Below are 23,482 nucleotides of genomic sequence, written 5' to 3'. Positions count from 1 at the left end.
AGCCTCCCTTCCCAAGAGGCTGCAGATCTCCTCCCGCGACAGACCAGCTAGGACCAAGCTGGCACCATATACCCACCCCCTCCAGCCCTGCAGCAGGAGTTTTCTCAAGTGGCTCCAGGCTCCCATCACAAGAGACCCATGCAAATCTTACCAATTACCAACGTTGAAATTCAATCAGTAATCAAAAGACTCCCAGCAAACAAAAGTCCAGCACTAGAAAGCTGCACAGGTGAATTCTACCAAAATTTAAACCTATTTTTCTCAAATTATTCATAAAAAATACAAGAGGAAGGGAAGTGTCCAAATATGTCCTATGTGGCCAGCATTACCCTGATACCAACATCAGATAAAGGCACTACTAACAAAGAGAACTACAAGTCAACCTCTCTGATGAAAATAGATGCAAAAATCCTCAACAAAATATTAGCAAACCAAATTCAACAATACAAAAAAATCATTCAGCACAATCAAGTGGGATTGATTCCTAGGATGCAAGGATGGTTCAATATTTACAAATCAATCAACATGATACATCACATCAATATGAGAAAGGATAAAAACCATATGATCCACTTAAATAGATGCCAGAAAAGCATTTGATGTTAAAAGCATTCAACAAAACAGGTCTAGAGGAAACACACCTCAACACAATAAAGACAATATATGAAAAACTCACAGGTAACATCCCACTCAATGGTGAAAAACTTAAGAGCTTTCCCCCTAAGGAACAAGATAAGGATGTGGACTCCCAACACTTTTATTCAACATTGTCCTGGAAGTTCTAGTTAGAGCAATCAGACAAGAAAGAGAAATAAAAAGCATCCAAATTGGTAAGGAAGCAAAACTTTCACTATTTGCAGATGACATGACACTAAATATAGAAAGCCCGAAAGATTCCACTCCAAAACTACTAGAACCGAAAAATGAATTCAGTAAGGTCGCAGGATAAAAAAGCAATTTACAGAAATCTGCTGCATTTCTATACACTATTAATAAACTAGTAGAAATAAAATAATACCAGTTATGATTGCACCAAAAATAGTAAAATATCTAGGAATAAACTTAACCAAAGAGGCAAAAGATCTGTACTCTGCAAACTATAAAACACTAATGAAAGAAACTGAAGACAACACAAATGAAAGATATTCTATGCTCACAGACTGGAAGAACAAATACTGTTAAAATGTGCAATCTGCAGATTTAACACAATCCCTATCAAAATACCAATAGCTTTTTTCACAGAATTAGAACAAATAATCCTAAAATTTGTATGGAACCACAAAAGACCCCAAATAGCCAAGGCAATTTTGAAAAAGAAGGCATAACTGAAGGTATCAGAATCCCAGATATCAAGATACGCTGCAAAGCTGTAGTAATCAAAACAGACACAGAGATCAATGGAACAGAACAGAGAGCCCAGAAATAAAAACACATATATAAGGTTAATTAATCTTTGACTAAGCAGGCAAGGATATGCAATGGGAAAAAGATGATCTTCAATAAATGGAATTGGGAAAACTGGAGAGCCACATGTAAAATAAAAACTGAACCACTTTCTTACACCATATACAAAATAAACTCAAAGTGCATTAAAGACCTAAATATGAGACTTGAAACTATAAAAATCCGAGAAAAGAGCATAGATAGTAATTTCTCTGACATCGTCCATAGCAAAATTTTTCTAGATATGTCTCCTGAGGCAAGGAAAAAAAAACAAAAGCAAAGTACTACATCAAAATAAAAAGCTTCTGCACAGCAAAGAAAGCAGTCAGCAAAACTGAAAGACAACCTAGTGAATGGGAGAAGACATCTGCAAAGGACATATCTGATAAAAGGTTAGTATCCAAAATATATAAGGAATTTATACAACTCAACACCAAAAAAACCCAACAAAAACCCAACAACAACAAATAATATAAAACTGGCCAGAGACATGAAGAGACATTTCTCCAAAGACATACATATGACCAACAGAACATAAAATGTTCAACATCATTCATCAGAAAAATGCTAATCAAAATCAAAATGAGTTATCACCTCACACCTGTCAGAATGGCGAAAATCAAAAACACAGGAGACAACAATTGTTGGCAAAGATGTGGAGAAAAAAGAACCCCCATGCACCACTGTTGGTGGGAATGCAAACTGGTGTAGCCACTCTGGAAAACAGTATAATGATTCCTCAAAAACTTAAAAATAGAATTACCATATAATCCAATAATTCCACTACTGGGTATTTACCCAAAGAATACAAAAAAACTAATTTGAAAAGATAAACACACTCCTTGTTTATTGCAGCATTATTAACAATACCCAAATTATGGAAGCAGCCCAAGTTGTCCATTGATAGATGAATGGATAAAGATATATATATACATATATATATATGTGTATATATATATATATATATATAACGGAATATTGCTCAGCCATAAAAAAGAATGACATCTTGCCATTTGCAACAACATAGATGGATCTAAAGAATATAATGCTAAGTGAAGTCATTCAGAGAAAGAAAATACCATGATTTCACTCATATGTGGAATTTAAGAAACTAAACAAAGGAAAAAGATAAACCAAAAAACACTCTTAACTATAGAGAACAAACTGATGGTCATCAGAGGAGAGGTGGGTGGGGGCATGGTTGAAACAGGTGAAGGGGATTAAGAGTACACTTATTGTGATGGGCACTGAGAAATGTACAGAATTGCTGAAATCAATATATTGTACACCTGAAACTAATATAACCCTGTATGTTAACTCTACTGGAATTAAGTTTTTTAAAATAACCTACTTTTTTGCATTTTTTACCTTTTGCAAAGTTTATCTTTTTTTAAAGATTTTATTTATTTCAGAGAGAGAGAGAGAGAGCACGAGCGAGAGCATGAGTGGGGGAAGGGGCAAAGGGAGAGGGAGAAGCAGACTTCTGATGAGCAGGGCCCTGGGATCCTGACCTGAGCCAAAGGCAGACGCTTAACCCACTGAGCCACCCAGGCACCCCAGTTTGATTTTTATCTTAACACTTTCTGCAATCTCAACAGAACTACCTTTGTATTTCTAGTATCCATAACAAATGGTTCTACTAATTAATAAACATATTCTATATGCCTCTAAAATTTCATATAAGCCAGGGCGCCTGGGTGGCTCAGTCGTTAAGCGTCTGCCTTTGGCTCGGGTCATGATCCCAGGGTCCTGGGATTGAGCCCTGCATCGGGCTCCCTGCTCCACGGGAAGCCTGCTTCTCTCTCTCCCACTCCCCCTGCTTGTGTTCCTTCTCTCGCTGTGTCTCTCTCTGTCAAATAAATAAATAAAATCTTTAAAAAAAAAAAAAATTTCATATAAGCCATAAGGTTGTCAGGAATTGATGCATCTTGTTCCCCTCTTATATTGTATTACAGAATTTTCACAGTGGGTTTGAATACTTTTATTTTTCTTGTTTGCATGCTTCTTTTCATTACTTGAAAATATTCAAAGAGCCTGTTAAATTTAATATTCCTTTCTAAATACATATGTAACTGCAAAAAACACAGAAGAGTGGGCCTACTAGTAAGTAGTACCATGGAAAGCCAATTCCTAATGGTTCCTATGGCTTACTTCAGGAGGAGCTGTTCTTATCCTTAACCCATCCCCCTAAGTGTCAGGATCACAGCCAGGTGTTAACAGGCCAATGCCTGGGTCCAATCTGCACATTCCGAATAGGCTCTTCCTCCCACACCTGATTTTGGGGCATTAATCAACTCCTAAGAAATCTTACAGAATTTATTAATCAGAACACAGACAAAATACTAACGTTACTGTTATTTTATTTTTTTTAAGATTTTATTTATTTGGTAGAGACACAGCGAGAGAGGGAACACAAGCAGGGGGAGTGGGAGAGGGAGAAGCAGGCTTCCTGCCGAGCAGGGAGCCCGATGTGGGGCTCGATCCCAGGACTCCGGGATCATGACCTGAGCCAAAGGCAGACGCTTAACGACTGAGCCACCCAGGCGCCCCACGTTAGTGTTATTTTTAATCTCTTTTCATTTGAATGAATGTTTGGTTAATGTCCATAAATACTGAGAAATATATCCTTAATTCTTTTTTAGAATTCTCAGAAAACACCTTTTCTATAAGAGGCATAGATAGTTTAACATAAAAGACAGGTATGTAGCTATTTTACTAACCAACATTCCCAAATTTCTCGCAGTGATTTATTAGTCATTTTCCTGGATACTCCAGATTCATCCAATATTGACGTCTCAACTATTGCATAAGATTGTAATTGTCAGTATCACAAATAAAAAAGCCTCTTCTAAAATGTAATGGTTGCATAAAAGTACTTCTCAAAGGGTACCTCTCAAGAATCACTGCCCTGAGAAGATTAAATAAAAAGTGTACCACAGCAGAAAGAGATTAATCAATTTACTCTCTGATACGAGAAAGCTCCCAGATCAGGAAGACTTAAGAACTTGATAAAAGACATTAACATATTTAAATCAGAATGGGGGATGTGAGTAGGAACACAGTGAGAAGTACTGATCTGAAATGGAATTATGAAAAGAGAAATAAAAAAGCAAATCTCAGAAATGCCCATCCAAATGTTTAGGGTGACAAATCAAAAAATATTCATCATCTGGTCCTAGTGCAAGAACAGTCCTACTGTGAAGATACATATGTTAGGCCAGCTTAACCTGATGGTGCCATTAACAGTCCAGTCACAAATTAACTTTCCATTCTGATTCCAAGTACTCTTAAAGCAACCTTCTCTTTATTATATGGCTTCCTATGCGTGAAACTTACAGACTCCTCCTCAAGAAGCTAACATTGCCCCTGTAATCTGAATCAGAAACTCACTCCTACCACTTACACTCCTCATTATGAATTACTGATGGCATTCTGGTTTTATAAATCAGTTTTTCTGAAGCTGGTTCAGCTTTGTTCTTCATAAATCTACCTTTAAGATACTGCCAAATAAAGTTGCTGAGTTTACCACGCTAAAGCCCAGAACCAAGTATGACACCCTTCTAGGATCTCATTTTAGTGTACAATTAATTGTTTTGGTTTTTTAAATCCTTCCCACTAGCCTTTCACTTAATTCAACATACAGACGATGATTTATGTAACTTTTCAGATTATAAACAATTTATCATGGCATTCAGCAAACAGTAAAATATATACCAAATACAATTTAAAAACTGTATATATACAATTTTAACAGTGAATTTCCCACAAACAGGATGTGCTTAAGGAATAACAGCTCAGAACGAGGCTATTATGTATACATTAGTGAATAATGTGAATCTAGAAGGCATACTTAAGTACTATAAAATATCTCTAATAAAAAAAAGAAATACAATGCTATGTAAATTATAAAATTTCACTTCTTATCATTTATATTTAAAATGGGATGCAAAGATCATATTGTCTTTTATCTTATCTAATGCCATGTAGTTGTTTTTTTCTTTTTTCAAGGAAAGAAAAACAATCCTGTTACAAAAACTCCTCTGCCTATGTTTGATTTTAACATACTAGGTCACCATGTCATTAAAATACTGACTAAATACATTAATATTGAACTTACATTGCAATGTTAATATTTCTGTTAAGACTGCTTCTTTTTACCAGATTCAGGGGAATATTTAGCATTTAATGCAGAAAACAGAATATACACCATTTAAAAATGGTTCCCTGATTCTCCATAAAAAAAGTTACTGGCATTTCTCAGTTGGCTGGATATTTTTCATCTGTATTACCACTAATAACTTAATTTCTTTTAAATTCCAAGTGCTGTTGATTATGTTAACAACTTCACTGAAGAGGTCAAATATTTTAGAGTCTTAAAAAATCTTACTAAAATGAGCATTTAAAGTACACTTATTAAAGTCACATTTATTTATGTGACTCAGTTTAGAATATCCTATCAACTTATCCAAAAATATTGCCATAGATACTATTTTCAAGACTTTGGAAATTACAAAACAACTTAAAAACAGGTTATTCAATCTTCACTGATGTTTTAATTCAGAAAGGTATTACACCATCTATTTCTAAGCTATACCTTTATAAATTAAAATATATATGCATTTTAGAGAAAAATATTAAAATCATAATTTGACAGAAAATAATAAGCAGAAATCAAGTGAAATGTAACAACTATATCTTCATTTAGGTTAACATATAACAAAAGTATGGCCCAAGGATGTTTATACGAAGTTTAGCTAACAATATAGTCAATATAAGCCACACCATGTAGGAAATGCGAATGTTACTCCAATCTTGAACTATGTTTATATAAGCACACATACAGGTCAAGAAGCTAACACTGCCCCTGTGATCCATAAAACTCAAGTAACAATCCTGGGAATTTTAAAGATCCGTATTTTGAGAAGACTGTGGATAAACTGGCAGTTATCTAAGGAGGGCAACCAAAATACTAAAAAGTCTGAAAAACTACACACTTGATAAAACCATAGATATTCAGCCTAAAGGAAGAGATACAGAAAAATTATCTTCAAATATCTAAGTGTTTCCACCAAGCAGTTTTGTTTTCTGTTGTTCTAACCAAATAAGAAATAAGATTCAAAGGCACTTAAGCTCAAACGGAAAAATAAATTTTTAAAAATGATTTGTAGCTAACAATAGAATAGTCTAGTTCATAGAGAATTTCTCAGCACCAAAAGTTGGATAATTGAGCAATGATATAAAGGATTCTGGGATGTATTTATTTCTTCCGTGTAATTTGGCCTGGAGCCCTAATTCTAAAGCTTTAGTTAATATATTAATTACCTGGGATCTTGTTAAGATGGAGATTCTGATTCAGTTCTTCTAGGGTAAGGTAGAACCATGAGATTCTACATGATGCCTATTCTGCTGGCACAGGAAACACACTAAATAGCACTTCAACAGGCTTAAAGTATGTTTTTCAAATAATTTACTAGAATTACGTGTAAGCTTTTTCTTTTTTTTTTTTTTAAGATTTTGTTTATTTGGGGGGGGGGGAGCACAGGCAGGGGGAGCGGCAGAGGGAGCCCCATGTGGGGCTGCTCATCCCTGGGCCCTGGTATCATGACCTGAGCCAAAGGCAGACGCTTAACCAACTGAGCCAGCCAGGTGCCCCACGTAAGCTTTTTCAATTAATAAGCTAATCTACCACGTGCAGGGGGGAAAAAAAAGGTTGACAACAAATTCAAATGTTAGAAGTGCATTTTTAAGTTTAAAAAAAAAATCCATGTAATTTCATATAATGAAAGCCAGAATTATACAGTGAAATAACTTACTGTGGCTGGTAAAGGAAGAGATCAATTATGTTATCACGCCCTTTGGGGTGGTTGAAGAAAACGAACAGAGACCAGTGGATGAGCCATGTTCGCTGCTGAAGAGACTGAAGTGGAGAACTCACAGACTACAGGGTTAAAAAATACATACATAGGAAATCTTAATATATGAGAAAGACGCAAGAGAATAAACATAGCTGATCTCCGAATTTTAGTTAAAAATGAGAACCTTCTGAGGCATGATCTATGGCCATTAGGATCTAAGTCCTATCCCCTAGACCCTCTGCACTAACCTCAACATTAGAAATTACCTCCCTGCTCTGAGAAATAGATTCAATAATGTCTGCTAAGCCATTTTTATAGAAGCCATAAATTATACTCAAACCAGAAAACATTTTAAAAGGACTGAACTAAATACTCCATAAGTTGTTTTATTAGACATAATTATAAGTGAAAACTGTCATCTTCTACATAGGACTTTATTGAGGACCTATCACTGAGGTGGCACTAATAGTATTATGCCATTTTCACTGTACAAATAAAAAAGGTGCAATAGTTATAAGAGAGATGAAAACTTGAGTTCTTTTCTCTAAGAGCCAAAAAAAATTTGACAGTTTCTTTCAGGGAGATTCAGTGAAACTAGTCACCCCACTAACCCACTGTGATTTTTATGTCAAGTCAACAAAAGCTAATCTGAACATTTTTGTTTCCCTTCTTCCCTCCCTCCATCCCTCACTCCTTCCTTCCTTCCATTCCTCCCTCCCCCAGCCCCACCTTTTTTAAAAAAGTACACAGTGTTTTCTTTATCAGAAAGTATGAAGGATACACAAAAATTTCAGAAAATCACCCTGGAAAAATGTAACTCACATTATTATCTATGGTCTCTTTTAACCGTGTAAGGTCTTCCATAGCTGCATCCCAATTCTGCATTAAGATTTCAGAGGCCAATTTCCCCCAGAGTGAACTCAAAGCATTTCTATCTGTTGCTGGAACCTGTTTAAGCAATCATAATTAATTATATTCTGAATATTCTAGGAAAAAAAGATACTGTATATTTTATACCTTACATATTCACCTAACCTACTAAAAGACCTGTAGCTTTCTAACCCAAACAGTAATTATCTAAGTCCTTATTGGATCACACTGCTAAACTGATTGTTTCCATTTAACTTAATTTACTAAAAATATTAGCTCGGAGTGCCTGGGTGGCTCAGTCAGTTAAGCATCTGCCTTCTGCTCAGATCATGATCCCAGGGTCCTGGGATTGAGCCCCACATCAGGCTCTTTGCTCGCTCTCTCTCGCTACCTCTCTGTCAAATATATAAATAAAATCTTTAAAAAAATAAAAACACACAGCTTTTTGATATTCAAGTCTAAATCAGAAAGAGTAACTTAAAACTAGAATACAGCACTAGTGTTAAAAGTATTATTTTTAGAACAAAAAATACCCAGGGTGCCTGGGTGGCTCAGTCGGTTAAGCATCTGCCTTTGGCTCAGGCAAGATCTCAGGGTCCTGGGATCGAGTCCCATCTTGGGCTCCCTGCTCAGCAGGGAGTCTGCTTCTCCCTCTACCCCTCCCCACTGCTCATGATCTCTCTCTCTCTCACGTTCTCTCAAATATATACATAAAATCTTTAAAAAAAAATCCAAATTATGACACAAATGAAAGGAGTTAGAGAGAGAAAAGCAGGTATACTAGTTAATAACAATTAATAATTATCAAAGGAATAACGTACTGAGGAATAAATGTTCATTTTTCACATAATCCTAATAGAAACATTATAAAAGGTAAATATTTTTTAACCCCATTTTAATTAAAGAGGGGAAACTCATGCATGGAGAGTGTAATCTGCCCAAAACTACACTTCTCATTATGAAAGCTATAAATTTTTTTAAAGATCTATTTATTTTTAGAGACCAAGGAGTGGAGGAGGGGCAAAAGGAGAGAATCTTTCAAGCAGATTCCCAACTGAGCACACAGCCCAATGGGGGGAGTGGGTCAATCCCCACAACCCATGAGATCATGACCTGAGTCAAAACCAAGAGTCCAATGCTTAACAAATGAGCCACTCAGGTGCCCCAAGATCTATAAATTTTATACCACAATCTAAACCACAAAATAGGAGGACTAAGGGCATCTACCTCTTTTTGCCACTGATGGAAAAGGGTCACAAACCCAAAACATCTATTAAGGACTTTGACGGTAGTAATTAACTCTCTCTCATGTACTCAATAACATTAAGCAAACTCTAACAAACACTAAATTCATGAACTAAATTTTGAAACATATCCATGAAACCACTGGTTCTTATTGTTACAATATATGTCCACAAAAAAAGAGTTGTATTTGAATATTCGTGGCAATTTTTTTTGTAACAGACAAAAACTAGACTTTTTTTTAAGATTTTATTTATTTATTTGACAACACAAGTAGGCAGAGCAGCAGGCAGAGGAAATGGGAGAAGCAGGCTCCCCGCCGAGCAGAGAACCAGATGCGGGGCTTGATCCCAGGACCCTGGCATCATGACCTAAACCGAAGGCAGACACTTAACCAACTGAGCCACCCAGGCATCCCTAGAAGTTTTTTTATTCATGTTTCTAAAACCACAACCAATTCAAGACACATCCCAGTTTGATATTAAAATGTGATAAATTATGCATCTGAAAATCAATATGAGACATCTTTTACATAACCAACATTACCAAATAGGGCACATCAGACCCAAAACTTCAGCCAAGTTCCCAAAGCTTCCAAAAGTCATCATTACTTAAGCTTTCTTGAGTCAAGGAGAAGTACCTTTAAATCAAATGGCATGTACTTACAGGCGATCAATTTTAAATTCTGAATGAAAACAACAACAAAAATCACGCTACTAAAATATGATCACCAACAGTTCTAGCATCTTAAAATCACTTTTATTTCAAGTAGCTGCTGGATAAGGGGAGGGGTTATATTTTCAAGTCAGATCAAAAGGACAGAGAATGCAAATTTTAACAAACTAATTAAAATACAGTGTTAATTCCTTTTATTTATTTTTGTAACTTTTAAAACAAAAATTTTCAAAAATTCCTGCCAATTCTCCTCCACCATTTCATTCCAAATTAATGCATTTCTTAGAACACAACCAAATAGGATGCATGTAAATATTCCTTGATGTATTCTAAAAAGCCATCACATTTTAAAAAAATAAAGGTAGATTCTGGGGTCACACAGCTTTAATTTACACAAAACTGACCTACAATAGGTCACCTGGAGAGTCAAATTCTAATCTCAGATCATAGTTACAATGGTTCTTTCATAGCTTATGTTTCCCTAACTATAGATTTAAAAGAATAACCAACCACCAGACAAGAATTTAGAAATGAAAAAAAGGCTATTACAAAAAAATAAAAGTAAATAACTAATATGTAAAACACTGATATTTTTCATCCCAAATCCAATCCAGGATTTTTAATCTTTGCTATTAACAAGATTTTGAACAAATACATAGATTTTATAGTAGTGCCTATCTAAACAAAAGAAAAAGCTAAGTAAAATTATCCGTTGTTTTAAACTTAGCTTGGTTAGCTCCTATCAATATGCCAACTCCCAGCTACTCAAATGTTCTGTCACACAGGTGGAACATAAATTTAAAATAAATTTCACATAATTTCTAAGCACTATCCCATCACTATATTTTGACTACTCTTAATGTAAAACGTTGATTTTTGTGTTCAAATCATGGTAATCAATCACCTAACCAAATGTCATTTGAATTCCAACACAAGAACTGTTAGGCAATGCAAAAGCTTAAAACTGAGATTTTTTTTTTTTTTTTTTAAGTTAGGGAACAAACCAGGATCTTCACATTTAAAAAAAAAAAAAGGAAACACAAAAACTTCACAAACCTTTAAGTATATATACCTATCATTTGTAGAAATTTTCAGACTAATTATAAAACCACACTACATAAATGTAATATGCTGTTAAAACAAGGATATGTTATATTTGTTAGGATAAAAGCTTTTTGTAGCAGCAGAGCAAGTTTTTTAATCCCCCAAAGGTTCATGCGTACTACTCTGGCTCAAGTCCATGTCATTACAGTTGGCTCTTCATACCAACCTGCTTTCAAGGGTGGATATGCTAGAAGAGTTTCAGTATCTGGATTTCCAGCAGTTACCTTAAGTTTCCATGTCTTAGCAAAATGGCACATTCACTCACTGACCAGCAACAATAAATTTACTGTGCTAGAACTCTAACATGACACTAAATCTTCATTCTCAAAATTCACTCCCAGCATTAACAAATGATATGAATAACCAACTCTTTTCATGTACCTGTAATCATATCAGGCTTCTGATTTTACAATCCTGGTTTAAGCTGTTTACATTTCCAAAGTAATCAACTTATGCTCTCCTAAATCCTTCGTAATATTCAAAGTAAAACTGATGGAATTTTATGATAAGCACTACAAGTTTAGAATCACTGATTACCTTCAATGCACTTGCAAGCTAACCAAGCTAATCTATAAATTAAGAATATTCACAAATGGGAATAAGAGAAAAATAAATTTTTTTCAAATCAAACTTTGAAATAAACTGAAAATCTTTATTTCCTTTTGAAGGAAGGATGGTAGCTTTAAAAAACGAAGCTCTCTAAGTACTTTTTAAGTGTAGAAATTAGCTGTATTAATAAAACACCAATCTCTTCCCCTTCCTTGCTCCCCCAAAAAGAAAAATTTAATTTCCTAGAAAACAACCAAAGATAGCAGCCATAAGTCTTTTCTTTGTGGCAGGCATATGGAGCTAAAAGAATAAAAGGCACCAGAAAGTAGAGACAGAAGAAATAGACTCTTCCAAGGTTAGAAAACAAGAAGTCCCTGTCTTAAGAGGTCATTTCCCAACATCTAGGATTAACTAGAGAAATCAGAGACTTAGGTACTTGCTTACTAACCCAAAGTGAGTAACAAATTATAATTTCTCAAATGAGAAGTTCGTTAAAACAAGGGCATTTTGATAACTCTAGAAGGCATTAATACAATTACCTACACAGAAGACAGAATGAGAAAAAAATCTTTTCATTTGAAAGCCTTATTTTTTTCTTTGGCTTCATGCAATTTTCCTTTTTCCCAGAAAAAGCACTGAATCTAGGAACTTGTCAATAGGCAAATGAAAATAACAACAGGGCTCTTTATGGTTAGAAATTTGCTCTAATAGTACAATTTAAATTCACCTTCCTCCTACATTATTAAAAAAAAATCATTGAGTTTTATTTTCTAATAGCTGAGGTAGAAGTAAATGGAAAAAAATTACTATTAAGGCATAATTTTTTTTTCAAATATCATTAGAACTCCTTAATTGTTTGAAACAAACTCAAGGGATATATATAGCATAAGATATTTAATTAAAATTAGGAATAATGGATTTATTCAATAAATATTTAAGCATCCACAATGTCCTGCTCACTGTGCTACACAGTAATATAACAAATTGATTACATGATAGAATTCTGCTAATGCTTATCATTTAATTATACATAAAATAACAAATTAACGGGTCCTACTTTTGGATTTCAAGGAAAGTTAAATCTCCCGCCAAATTCTGAGGTCCTGATATAAGCTTTCCTATTTCTATTTGTTCTTTGTTGAGAAAGTTTTTCTCCTTTCACCAAGGATTCTTGAAAATTTATGTACAGAATCAAATCTATAGATATGTTTTGACAAACCAAGGGAATCCTACAAAGTCTGAGAGAAGAAAAAGAATTTACTCACCAACACTCTAAAGAAGTAAAGATATTCTGCAGCTCCAGAGTAATTCCCACATTCATATTGAAATTTTGCATACCTATAGAGTGTATCTAAATATTCCTGCCTAAACTAAAAAAAAAAAAAAAAAAAAGGCATCAGTTCTGTTTTTAACTTTTGAGTTTTAAAATTCAAACCATTTACTCCTTTAAATGTCCCCAGACGCGTCAATTCTCTCAGTGTACCCCAAGTGTCACAAAAAAAACAAAATAAAACAAAAACCATGATCAGAAACATATGACTCTTAAAACATACATTAGCAATTGGTAGATTTTTCATTCATAATTCTGGCCTCAAAGAGTTATGAATTGTAACAATACCTAATTTGTTGCAGTGAGAATTTGAATTGCAGGGAAAGGTCTGAGGTGTGAGTCTCTCAGTTAGTGACTAAGCTTAGACAACTACCAAACACATGAATTCTTATAACGTTTGTGATTCTGTACAAATAACATGCACAGTAAATTTCAGTTCTCTGTGAAAACTGGCCCCCAAATTACAGCAACTTTTAAATTTAGCAATGCAAGGAAAGTGAAAGTAATGTAAGAGAAGGGCTACGAACTAGAACATTATTAAATATACCAAACATTCTATTTGGAAACCAGAAAGAATAATCTGCCCAGTGGTCAGCATACCTCTTGTTACAGTTGTTAAATGAGAGAAGAAACTTGAATGCAAGTAAAGAATTAATTACATGCAAATCCTCACACTTACAAGTTAACACAAGGGAAAATGAGACTGGGAGATGACTAGGGAAGTCTACGATAAAATTCCTTTATGGGGGATTTATGAAGACCTTGATAATGTCAAGAACTACTATATTCCACAAGGCAGCCAAAGTATTACTTAATTCTACTGCTCAAAACATTTCTAATTCAAATTTAGTTCTATCTTTGTTAATCCATCAGAAATATAAAATGGAACCCATTACTTGATTATTCTAAAAAAATAGAGTTTTGAAAATTTCTATGATCTAAAGTATAAGCACCTCATTTTCCCATCAGCATCAATTTTTAAAAACTGAAGTTTCAAAAACATACTAGGTCTTATATTTAATAAATTAATCTAGAAATTATAATCTTGCCAAGCCTCAAACCTATCTATGCAGCACTATTCTTTAATTAGCCTTATTAAAACAGGACAACTAAAGAAAATTTTTAAAATACCACTTACACCATGCTTGTCTGCCAGGTAGTCAAACAGCATCCGACCATCTCTTAATTAGAAACAAAAATTATTGTATTTTATAGGTCATAGAAAACAAAATAAGCATAACCAATGTTCATCCTATTACCCACATAAAGCCATTTAAATATCTTAATACTTAAACAGTAGAAATAGGACTTCCAGAATAAACAGAACAGTACAAAATTAATCAATTATGCTTAACTTACATTTCTATGCCACACACCCTATATAATTATTACCCATATCAGTGTCAACCCAACTGAACTTTTCTTAAATTGGCTTTGCGTAACTAAGACGTTGCCAGGCTGGTAAAAGACAAAATGATAACAAAGACACCAAGGAACAAGTGATAGATGGGCACAGTGGCCCACTTACTGGGCATTTTCAAAAAAGAAAACATTTTCTTATGCTTATCACAGAGGGAATGCTGTGGCATGTTTTTCCAGAGCATAATTTTACTTGAAGATTTAATGGGGAGGGAATATATCATCACCAACATTAACATGGGTATATTATAATAGTGAATATGAAATATGCATGAAATTTTAACAAGATTTCAAAAAAAAAAAACAAGTGTGGATCACAGTGAATAACTTTGTGTTACACTCCTTGTATCTTTCAGGTACATAATCACTATCCTTTGGTTGACTGGGTATTTCTGGGAAAGTATGAGAAGTAAAATGTTATACATTCAATGAAATTTAAAAACAGGAATTGGCAGGAAGAGGTTATTCCTTTGCAAATTTTTTTTAATTTTTTAATTTTTTTTAAAGATTTTATTTATTTATTTGACAGAGAGAGACAGCGAGAGAGGGAACACAAGCAGAGGAGGAGCGGGAGAGGGAGAAGCAGGCTTCCCGCAGAGCAAGGAGCCTGATGCGGGGCTCGATCCCAGGACCCTGGGATCATGACCTGAACCAAAGGCAGACGCTTAACGACTGAGCCACCCAGGTGCTCCCTCCTTTGCAAATTTTTAAAACACAATTCCATCCTTTCATTTATCTCAATGCTATTCCTATTAAACCGCAAGGAGTCTTCTCTTTCTAATAATTGGTGAATAAATCTATATTCATCTTGATTCATATCCTAATCACATTAATTTCTAGTATTTAAGTAACTAGACTAAATTTAGAATTTAAATTCTAAATTTTCTGTTGTACCCTAACAGCTAGATTATTTCAGCTGTTCCTTTGGGTGCACTTACATGTGACCCGCAGGTCTAAGTCATTATATTCTATTCTGTGTAATAAGTAGTATAGTGCGCGTGCACGCACACACATAGCTATATATGACTGCTTTGTAAGATATAGCTATCTGTGCATATATGTATATATCTATCTGTATATACACAGATAGATATAACATGGTGTAGTTAGTAATGTAGCAGGTTACATTATAATGGTACAGTAATCGTGTAGTATTTGCTGTTTTGCTTAAAATTATCTGGTTAACTCTTCCCCAAATCACAAATGAAAATTTGGAGCGAATCTCTCTAAAAATTTGTTCTGGTCACATATTGTATGAACTAAAGCCACAACACGGCAAAATCTTCAGCAATGTCTCTAGTAACATTGGCGGCTAAGATCTACCACAATGGCAATATTCAATTTTAGTAGATTTTGTCTTAAAGAATTTCTAATAACCCAAAGGGTTTCAATTAATGATATACATTAAGTCAGAATGAGGCAACATGCATTCTTTGGGAACCAAGCAATAAGTTTATTTCTAGTTAAGAGAAAATTAAGAATAAAATAACCTTATCAGCTCTACACTACCCTCCCTTTTTGGGCTGGGCAATGAGGTTAGAAGGATACAAGAGAATGTAGCCAAGTGATAAAGTGAGCTCAGGTTTCCCTCTTGGTACTGCCCAGGCACAGGTACATCAACCTCAGTACTACTGACACTTTTGGGTTGGATATTCTTTGTGGAGGGGGTAGGGTACTGTGTGATGCATTGCAGGATGGCTAGCAGCATCCCTGGCCTCTCCTTGCTAGGTGCTAGTCGTACCCCTTCAACTCTGATAACTAAAAATGTCACCAGACATCGCCAATGTCCACTGGGAAGAGAGGAAGAAGGCAAAACTGCTCCAGCATAATCAGATTTGGATAACTGATAAAGAAGTTAAAAATAAAATTAGGATTAATATTTATTTAGGAATTCCTGGTCCCTACACCATAAGGACAAATGAAAATAAAGAGGTAAAGTAATCAATTAAGCCATGAACTTTTATGATGGGATATTAGATAAAATTTGAATTAACATTAGTCTTAATCCAGAAAAGAGAATTTTCAGAATTCAAATTAAGGGAGGTTACCTGGTTGACTGCATCTGCCTGGTAGTTTCTGGATCTTCAAACATCTTCACAATTGGTTCTGTTTCTGCCTGAAGCTGTTTCAGTTGTGCAACAACTGTGGTTCTTTTTTCTCTCAAAGCTAATTAAAAATGCAAAGGAGTACTCTAGTGTTAGACTATACTGCTCCCCATGAGGATGTCTCTGGAAATTTTTCAATTTATTTAATTATTCATAAATTTATTTACCCCCAATATATTCATATGCCAGGAACCACCAATTCAATGTCTCACAGATCCATTTTTTACTTTCTAGCAGTGCAAAGGCACATAAAGAGGGAATCTTCTTACTCTTAAAGAAAACTGAGGAAAATACAGATACAGCTGGAGGGAGGGATGGCTGCTGAGAAACAATTACCTAATTCCACATTTCAGAGACTTCGCTCCTATTGTTTTTATATTTGTTCTCATTGAATTTTCTCAGGTGAATATTATCCCAGAGTTTCTGAACAGAGACTGAGAGGGTTTACATATTACTATAGATTTTCAATTAGGTTAAATGGAATTTAAATCCAGTCAGTAATCTCTCTTTTCACTATAAATCTAATTCTGTAATCTCTCAAACCCAGTTCTAGTTTCCTTTTACTGCATTATGAAGAGTTAGAGAAAACTTGCAGATAACCTACACTGCAGGCATGTTTTAAACTTTCACTAAGAAACAGTTAACTTTTTCATCACAAACTAAAATTTAAAGAGCTACTGTCATTTACTATAATTTAAAAAGGTGATTATGTTTAGTGTAATAATGTGTTATACATTAAAAAGTATTACTACAACAATGTTTCTCAAACATAAAAGGGTATCTGTGATCAAATTTTGGAAAATGTCAATTTAAACAAAGTAAATTATACTTCTCTACTGAAAGCATTCTTAGAATTTTTTAAAATACCAGGTTCATAAGAGAAATATTTTTCAAACTTATGGGAAAACCTTTTTTTTTTAAAGGAACATCAATTACCACAGAAAACAAGAATGTGGAAAACACCATACCACAGTAGTTCTCCAATTTAAGTGCTGGGCCTCAGCCAACACTTTCTGATTAAGTAGATCTGGGGTATGACCCCAAAATTTGCATTTCTAACAAGCTCTCCCAGGTGAACTGATGATGCTGGTACTGGGGACAATACTTTTGAGAACCCTGGCTACTCCCAGATGCTTCAAGATGAAAAGAAGTCTCTAAGGCACACAGATGCTAACTCAAAAAGTTAGCAGACCAAAAACAGCAACATTCTCAGATCATTCTAAGGAGACAATCTGATTCATAAGCACAATTTTGATGAAACATACTATGAACTGAACATATTTGAAAATCATGTTTTAAAGTAGTATCACACCTTCTGTGATGAGAAAATATACTTTAGATGACATGTAACCTTCATATTACCTTTCATCCAGAAAACTTTTAAACCATTCAAATAGTTATTAAAGACTTTTGACTAAAGCTCTTTTATAAATCACAAAACGTTAACACACACACATATTCAGTTCATGAGAGAAGCTGACAAAACTTACCATGTGGAATATCATCAGAATAAAGGTTTTTGTATACATCCATAGCAAAGTCTACCATGTTGGTATCACTAAGGAGATCCAATTTCCCTTGTAATAATTCTTTTTCATTATATATCTGCAAGAGAAAATTACTTTCTAATGAATATGTTGAAGTTCCCCCAAATAAAATGATAAACAGCCACACCAACTCTACTGACAAGCACTATAGTTGTTTCCTTACCACACCAGGTGATTAGAAATCAACTCAAAATTTGTATCTTCTATCTCACATCCACATGATACCTACTCATCTCTCCTTGAGGTAGCCTTTTATCTACCCCCACATATTTTTTCACTAAATCATTTGAATCCTTTCTTTATAATCCTTCCCCATCCACACCATTAAAACAGAACTAGCACCTATTCTCTAAGTCAACCATGTCATAGGTTTTTGCAAGGACTTAAGAAACAATTTAACCCACAGGACAAGGACCAAATAGATACACCAGCAAACTCACATAAACTTGAAGTTTAGGGCAATGAGCAGTATGTAAGGATCCTACACAACAGTATTCAAGGAGACAGAAACCAAAATTTAAAAAATTTTTTTAAATAAGCAGTCATCAAGATAAAGTTTCAGCAAAAGATTTGCATACTAAATTTTATTTTGTCAAGGAAAGAGAAATGCAGGAAGATTCCACATTTAAATGCCTGTGAAAAGAAGAAGGTGATGAAATGGTACAGCCATGATCAAAACTGAGTCTTCCAAACTCCTACAAAAAAGTAAGAAAATAGAGGACTGAAAATGGCTAAAAAATTTTAATAGCCACTTTACCAGAGTATAACCAAATGGCCAACAAACACCAAATATCTCAACTTCATTAATCATACAGAAAATGAAAATTAAAGCCACATTAAAAAAACAAAAACAAAAAAATGGCAATACCAGTACTGGTGTAGATTTAGAGTAACTGAACACTTAACTCTTCTGGCAGAGGTACAACTGCTTTGGAAAACTGTTTTTATCTCCTAAAATCAAAAATACTTTTAGACCTAGTAATTCTGCTCCTTGATACCCAAAAGAACCTGGTGCATATATTCAAAGGACATTTCTAAGAATGTTCATAGTAATACTACTTTAATAGTCAAGTTTATCAACATTAGAATGGATAAACTGTAATATATAACAGATTAACATTCAGCATTCGAATCAAAGAACTATAGTTATCCTACCAACTTGGATGACTGTCACAATGTTGAATAAAAGAAGTCATAAAAACAGTACAATGCTTAATTTCATATACCCAAAATCAAAACCAGGCGAAACTATTCTAGATCAGACTAGTGCTTACCTTTGGGAGGTGTGAGTAGTGACTAAAGGGTCAGAGGAAGGTTTTTAGGATATTTGTAATGTTTTATGGTGGTCACACAAGTGGTTTCACTTTGAAAAACGGTGCTTATATTTGGCACTTTTCTGTATGAATGGTATATCTGATAAAAAGTTTACTTAAAAAAAATCAAAGCTTCCTTTCAGTGTACCCTATAGAAACCTAATCTTGTGAAAACATCTTTTCCTAACATGCCAACTTCTTCTTGCCACCCCATTAATAAGCTTTTAATTTGTATTTTCTCTATCTATTGTAGATTCAAAGCACTGCTCCTCAGCCATCAGATCTTACTGGCCTCTTAAATCTGTATCTGCTTATATCACCTTCCCTAAATTCTGCCTTATAACCACACTTACTCTGTAAAGGACAGACAGTAAATATTCTAGACTTTTGTGCCAAGAAGCAAAAATCTAGGAAACTAGGGGTGCCCGGGTGGTCTGTTGAGCATCTGACTCATGGCTTCAGCTCAGGTCATTATCTCAGGGTCCTGGGATAGAGCCCCAAATGGGGGTTCTGCACTCAGCAGGGAGTCCATTTGAGATTCTCTCTCTCTCCCTGTCTCTGCCCCCCTCACCAAGTGTGCTCTCTTGCAAGTTCTGTCTCTCTCTCTCTCTCTAAAATAAATCTTAAAAAAAAAACCCATCTAGGATAATATTTATAAGTACTATAAGAGTTTCCACAATTTCTTTCCTTTTTGAAGCAAAAAATAATGGAGTAAACTTTTTTGTAAAAGAGATCTACTAATGAGAAGAATGAAATTTGGGGGGGGGTAGGAACTATTAAGGTACAAAGTTAGTGTTCTATAATTGAAAATGTTTGCAAATGTTCATCTGTTAAAAATTATTTTTAGGGGCCCCCGGGTGGCTCAGTCGGTTAAGTGTCTGCCTTCGGATCCCAGGGCTCTAGGACAGAACCCCGCATAGACTCCCTGCTCAGCGGGGAGCCTCTTCTCCCTCTCCCTCTGATGCTCCCCCTACTTGTGCTCTCTTGCTCTGTCAATAAATAACATCTTTAAAAATTAAAACAAAAATTCCTTTGACATCTCTTCCTGCTGTCATCATCCACAAATCCAACATCCATACTGATGATTCTTAAGAAACTCGAATCTTAAAATTTCCCACAACTTTCCACAACTTTCATTTAGTACCTCATCTCTAAGATTTCAACTTAAATTCATCTCCTTCACCATTACCATTAAAATGCTTCATTATACCCTCCGTTCTTTTTAATTTTTATAACATCCTTTTTTGGTTGTCACTTTCCACATTAGTTTAGATGCCATTTTTAGCTATTTCAAAGATTTTCTCATTAGTAGTATCATTGATTCCAACCATTTTCTCCAACCAAACACAATTCAGTGTCAGTATTTCTGGAAAAAGTCATCTGTCTTCTATGTTCTGGTTAAGGATGACTATAAAATGTTGCAAAAGCAGGTAATAATGCTATTCAGTCACATCTGTGCTTTTTTCTGCTGATCAGCAATCCATCTCTAACTGACATGTATCTACAAGCATAACTCCAAACATTTCTACACTACTTAAATAACTTTCCACTGCTGCTCTCACTTCGAGAGTTACGTCATCAGCTCTTATAAATGTATGATTTTCAATCTCGGTTGGGCCATCCACACTTACCAATCCTTATACTTTGGTCAGTTTTCTCAGCCCCCATTTCCACTCCTTACCTCACTCCTCAAAACCCCAATTGGCTGCCTCACTCCTCTCTCACACAGGATGGGCTAGCCCCCTAATGGAAAATATTCAGGAATATTCACTTTGTCCCAGAAGGTTAAGGTGCCTTCCAAGATTGGTGGCAGTATCAACACTTTACGCATGAGACAGGCTTACTTAAGATGAGAAAGAAACATCTCTGAAGTGCAGAGATATTAAATAATCATTAAAACACTTTATGCCAGACTCTCTTTTACATGCTAAGGACACAGCAGAGAACAAAACAAAGTCCCTGCTCTCATAGAGCTTACACTATCCAACATATTACAAATATATCAAATTGTTACTCTTATGAATCATGATCATTGCCTCTATCCTAACCATCTAAAACTCAACTTAAAACCTATCCTCAAAGTCCTTTTTGCCCACTCAATAGAATCTCTTCAATTTTGACAGCACTCTGCCAGTACTTCTCTGACATGTGTTCCTTTTTGCCTCATATGTAATTATAGATCTTTATCTCCTCTAAAGGATAGCTAAGTTTTTCAGCGGTGAAATGTCTGGGTTTTATCCTGGATTTAACACAATTCCATGATAGCCCTATTTGGTAACTGCTAAGTAAATACTCCAGCATCTGTCTTCCTCTTGGTGTATTCCAGCCATCTTACCAACATTCTCTACAAAGAGGCAAGTACCGAGCAGTTATTTTCCATGGATTCTCAGCTGCCCTTCATGGTTTTGGTCTTACCCTATGAAAAACTAATTTACACTCACATATTCCTTCCTTTTATCTATCTGCCTTGTAAAACAAAAGCGTAAAGAACACATTACAAGAATATGAACTTTGGCTGATTTAGAAGCATTTCTACAAGTAGCTGATAAAGGATTTCAAGTATGGCATTTTTCTATTCTTTGATCTTTGGTGAATTATCCTCACACATCCCGAAAGGGAAAAAAAAGAATGTACTGTTTTAGGCAAGCTCTAAAATATAGGTGTAAGTACATCCTACGTAAGGAAAAATAAAGAAAAAACATATCCTCTCATGATAAAGCTTTATATTGCTTTATTTTTACATTCCTGAAATTTACTGAAAATAAACTTTGCTGTTCCCTAACAACACAACTTTAGAGTCCTTAGAAAAGGATCAGATAAATTTGAGGATTATACCTGTCTAATGAACAGTAACTACCAGGAAGATCTGAAAAGTTATCAGAACAATTTAATGTTTATTTGCAGAGCTTTTCTGTTTTATTGTTGTTGAGCCACACAAATCTACTCTCCAAATCTAGAGTTCCCTAAAGCAGACTTACGTTGTAATCGGCTTTCAGATATAGAATTCATTTACTTTTCTGGCCAATAATCGAATCCCTTCATCATAGTAACATTACTTTATAATTACTACAATGTATCAATCTCCCAACAAACTCAAGGTATAACTAAGCCCAATATTTCAAAACTTTCAGGATTGAGACGTTTTGAAATGAGGTACCAGAACCACAGGCTAGTTCAAGGTATCGTGAGTAGCTAAATGAATGTTAACGTTCAAATTTACTCGAAGTCTGTATACACCGGAAAACCACTTTTAAGTAAAAAAAATTGTCCTTGGGGGGGAAGGGGGAAAGCCGTCCCCCTCCGACAAAATATGCCACGCTTCTAGGAAGTGGCTACTTACCGAAAAACCAGGAAAACTCTTTGCGAAGAATTCACAACTTCATGTAAATTAAAGTACTAGGTATTTAAGTGTAAATTATTCCAAAGATCCGGCAAACAAAAACACAAAGCCAAGCACACCCCTCCCACAGTTCCCGAAAGAAAAACCAAAATCTGTAACACTCCCATTTGCTTTTAGAAGCAAGCGTTCCTACAGGGAAGCTGGCGAGTGGTCGGTCAACTTCCGAAAGGAACTGACGCGGAAGTCCCTCCGGCACTGTCACCTCCAGTAGTGAAGCAGAGACCTCTTTCTCCCCTGAGTTGCCTGCTGTCACCTCACTTCTCGTCACAACCAAATTCTGCGGTGCTAATTAACTGGGACGACGCTAAATTACCAGCAGATCCTTACTGCCCAACTCAGGACCAAACTCGCGGCCGCCTCACACGTGTGGCAGGCCTAGGGCTATGGCCACCGCCTCTCAGCCCTGCCCCGCGCCTCACGCGCTCCCACGCCTTCCTCGCGGTCAAAGCCCCCCTCACCTCTTTTACGGAGAGAAACTCAAGCAACGGAAAGACTAGATGCCGATCCAAAAAGTGCGCTATGCGAGTAGTCAAGTCGTACTCCGCCATCTTGCCAAGTAAAGAGAGAGTCTGTACTCGCTAAAACTTTATTGATAACGCCGACAAACGAACAGACAGGTCCACGTTGCTC

The 23,482-nt window shown here is 35.3% G+C and overlaps 1 protein-coding gene across 1 annotated transcript in view; it reads right to left on the bottom strand.

Moving 5' to 3' along the window:
- EIF3E (eukaryotic translation initiation factor 3 subunit E) overlaps window positions 1–23,468 on the bottom strand; it is a 49,976-nt gene extending 26,508 nt beyond the window's left edge. The window contains exons 1-7 of the mRNA XM_045896048.3: window positions 23,311–23,468; window positions 18,083–18,197; window positions 16,536–16,653; window positions 14,207–14,249; window positions 13,004–13,108; window positions 8,121–8,246; window positions 7,257–7,381 (exon numbers count right to left, since the gene is read on the bottom strand). Coding sequence (XP_045752004.1) covers window positions 7,257–7,381; window positions 8,121–8,246; window positions 13,004–13,108; window positions 14,207–14,249; window positions 16,536–16,653; window positions 18,083–18,197; window positions 23,311–23,400 — 722 coding nt within the window. The 5' untranslated portion in view covers window positions 23,401–23,468. The remainder of the gene's footprint in view (window positions 1–7,256; window positions 7,382–8,120; window positions 8,247–13,003; window positions 13,109–14,206; window positions 14,250–16,535; window positions 16,654–18,082; window positions 18,198–23,310) is intronic.
- Window positions 23,469–23,482: the final 14 nt, after the last annotated feature.

Source organism: Mirounga angustirostris, unplaced genomic scaffold, assembly GCF_029215605.1.
Source record: "Mirounga angustirostris isolate CCGP_5_RB_7025 unplaced genomic scaffold, mMirAng1.0.hap1 SCAF_4, whole genome shotgun sequence".
NCBI lineage: Eukaryota > Metazoa > Chordata > Mammalia > Carnivora > Phocidae > Mirounga > Mirounga angustirostris.
This window is presented reverse-complemented; position numbering and strand designations above follow the sequence as displayed.